This window comes from Manacus vitellinus, unplaced genomic scaffold (genome assembly GCF_001715985.3).
Source record: "Manacus vitellinus isolate BGI_N305 unplaced genomic scaffold, ASM171598v3 scaffold_52_pilon, whole genome shotgun sequence".
NCBI classification, from domain to species: Eukaryota; Metazoa; Chordata; class Aves; order Passeriformes; family Pipridae; genus Manacus; species Manacus vitellinus.
In genome coordinates this window covers 3,621,027-3,624,084 of record NW_021940628.1, presented here as the reverse complement: position 1 = coordinate 3,624,084, position 3,058 = coordinate 3,621,027, and the positions used below count along the sequence as shown (strand labels likewise).

Sequence of the window (3,058 nt, the reverse complement as noted above, 5' to 3'; positions counted from 1 at the left end):
ACCCTCCGCTAGCGCTGCTTATGGAGAGATTACATGGAAATAATTTCTATTTATTATGATATTTATCAAGGTTTAGTAAATAATTGATGCTGATCCTTCCTTGATTTCCTTGGGGGCCAGCGTGCGGTTCTACTGAGTTAAGGTTTAACGACGCGTGACAAGCCGGGAGAGGCGGAGCGGGAGGAGTGAGCCCGACCCGGGGCTCGACTGCCCTGCCCGGCTCGGGCGGATGAGGAGCACCCGGCTGCGGGCTCCTGGGGAACCTCTGCAAATCCAAGTCATCTGCCCTCACCAGTCCCCCCGATTTCCAGCGGACAGAGCAGATTCCAGTGTGTCCAAGCAATTTTTACTGGATCCGTAGCTTGTGCCATATGTGACGTGTCCGTCCGAGGTGAGTGGGACACAAGAGGCACCAAGGGAAGCAGCAGAGACAGCAGTGGCATTTGGGCAAGACGTGGCACGGCGCTTGTGTGAGCCAAGGGGGAGAAGCTGCCCTGCCCCAATACTGTCAAACTGGGCCGAGAGAACAGTTGGCAACAGCCTGGAGCTCTGCTCCTCTGTCATTGCTTCAGGTGCATGAAGAGAGCTCCTGCTGTGGTGCCGAGCCCAAAATTCCTTTGGGTTTTTTGGTACAAAATACAGGAGGATGAAACAGTGCTCGGGACTGTGCACTTGTGAGGCACAGCAAGCTGGGACTGCCACCATGCTGGGTGTCACCAGCTCTGGTTGGGTACCAGTGAGTGCACTCACACTCACCATGGGAGCAGCAGAGCTGGAGGACCTGAGGAGATATGGGAGGATCTGTGTGCAGTTGTGATGTCCAAGCTTGTGGCACTACTCTGTGCATCTGGCAGAGCTCCAGGGCTGCCCTCGCCTTACCTGTGTCTGCTCAAGCACCCATGGGTCTCTCTCCAGGGATGTTAGTTTGTTGGGTTTAGTCATTTTTCACACAGGTTGACTCTTGAGGGTTCAGGGGTGGCTGGAAAAGCTGCTGGACCAAGGGGAATGTGAACCAGCTGGGACGGGCGAGCTCACAGCTCCTCTCCTCTGTGGGAAGAACAGACACCCTCAGGCATGCCCACAGGCAGCCAGCACCCACCTGCCACCACGCCACTGGGACACCTGGGGATGTGCCCACGGTCCCAGGCAGGAGAGTTCCCATGGATGTGTCCCCCTCCCCTCACAGCCACCGAGGTCCTGGTTGAAGAGTCCGGCGGTGACATCACTGGTGGTCATGTCTGGTACCAACCATCCCTGGCACACGCCAGAATACCTTCTCCCTCCACCCTCCCCTCCCAGCACCCTTCAGACAGCAGTCAGGGCTGTCACACACCTAGTCTGGGACTTGTTGTCCTTCTCCTCTGACTTGAGGTGGCAGTGGCAGGTGGAGGCCTTGCTGTAGCTGACGGAGCGCTTGGTGGATTTCTTCCACTTCTGTGCACCGCGGACAACTCGCTTGAAGATGAGGTAGAAGATCTCACAGACGGTGAGGATGATGCAGATGGAGGAGGCTCCGACCATGAAATAGGTGAAGACCCTTTTCTCGGTGGGCCGAGCGATGTAGCAGTCCACGGTGTTGGGGCAGGGATCCACGTTGGTGCACTTGACCAGCCGTGGCAAGTCGAAGCTGTCCCACATCTTGTGGAGGAGGTAGAGGAACAGGATCTCTATGATAAGCTTGAAGAAGAGGCTGAGCAGGTAGGTCCACCACAGCCCGCCGTGCTTCTTGCCGGTGTTGCTGTAGAGCTTGGGGCAATTCTCCCCGTTCTTCTCCCGGTTCTTCTTCTCGCGGTCCTCCCGGTAGGCCACGTGCATGATGACCAGGAGGGAAGGACAAGTGACAAAGATGAGCTGCAGGGCCCAGAGGCGGATGTGGGAGATGGGGAAGAAGTAGTCATAGCAGACGTTGGTGCAGCCCGGCTGCCGCGTGTTGCAGTCAAAGTCCTTCTGCTCGTCGCCCCACACGCGCTCGGCCGCCACCACGTAGACCAGGACGCGGAAGACAAAGACCACGGAGAGCCAGATGCGGCCGAAGGCTGTGGAGTACTTGTTGACCCCGCTGAGCAGTGCCTGCAGTGTTTTCCAATCCATGGTGGCTGGTGGAGACCAAAGTCACCCAACCTGGAGAGGAGCGGAGGGTGAGGAGCAATGGGAGGTGCGTGTCCCTCACTGCACGAAATCCCACTGACCTCTGGGCTCCCCCACCACGCTGCACTCATGTGGGGCGGGGGGACCATCACCTTTGCACACAGTAACACCCGTCCCCACACTCTCCTGGTGACAGAGGTGACTCAACCTCTCAGCACTTCCTTCTGACGGAGCCTCTGCCCCAAGGGATGAGCCACCTGGCCAAATCCCCACCACCAACCCCCCTCCTGACTGCTGTGTTGGTGCAAACCGGCAGCAGGATCTGCTGGAGTGAGCCAGGATCAACAGCCCAAGGGGAAGTGGCTGCTGCAATGCTGAGCTGCTGGGACATGCCAGGGACCGGTTTTTCTGTCTCACAGGTGATGCCCGAGGCAGCCCAAGCACAGGTGAGAGCGGGGCTGCAGAAAGGGACAGTCTGTGTGTGTCACCAGCACGTCACCCTGGCTGGGGCTCCGCTCCTGCTCCCACTCCTGCTCCCACTCCTGCCCCCCCGGCAGCAACACCGGAGGCCCCGACGGCCAAAGCAGCTCCACAGCTCAGCCTGGGGCTGCCCCACACGAGGAGGGTGGCACACTAAGCCCGACCCGGAGCTTTACTGCACCTGAATTTACAAACCCGGGTGGATTTTATAACCCTCTGTGCTGTGAAGGTGCCTGCCCTGACAAAGGGATTCACAGGACTGCAGCTGGTCATTCCCACTTTTAAGGAGCTGCTGCTGCCCATGGCCAACCCGGTGCCCTCCGAGACGTACCTGGAGGAGGCTCAGGCTCCTTCCCTGCTCACAGGGAGTTGTGGGGTGGGAAGCGCCCAGCACAGGGCATGGTGGGGGTGCGATGGCACTCTGGTGATCAGGGTCCCCTCATCCGGGGGGGCTGCACAGTGCAGTGTCCTGGGGCTGCAGGGAAGGAAC

General features: G+C 59.0%; 1 protein-coding gene across 1 annotated transcript; it reads right to left on the bottom strand.

Moving 5' to 3' along the window:
- Positions 1–1,305: 1,305 nt before the first annotated feature.
- GJB3 (gap junction protein beta 3) lies at positions 1,306–2,118 on the bottom strand. Its single transcript, XM_008922642.3, has one exon. The coding sequence runs from the start codon at positions 2,089–2,091 to the stop codon at positions 1,306–1,308; it is 786 nt and encodes a 261-aa protein (XP_008920890.1). The 5' UTR covers positions 2,092–2,118.
- Positions 2,119–3,058: the final 940 nt, after the last annotated feature.

Excerpts from the sequence above, each read along its gene's own strand:
- GJB3 (XM_008922642.3), bottom strand. The coding sequence starts at position 2,091 with ATGGATTGGAAAACACTGCAGGCACTGCTCAGCGGGGTCAACAAGTAC.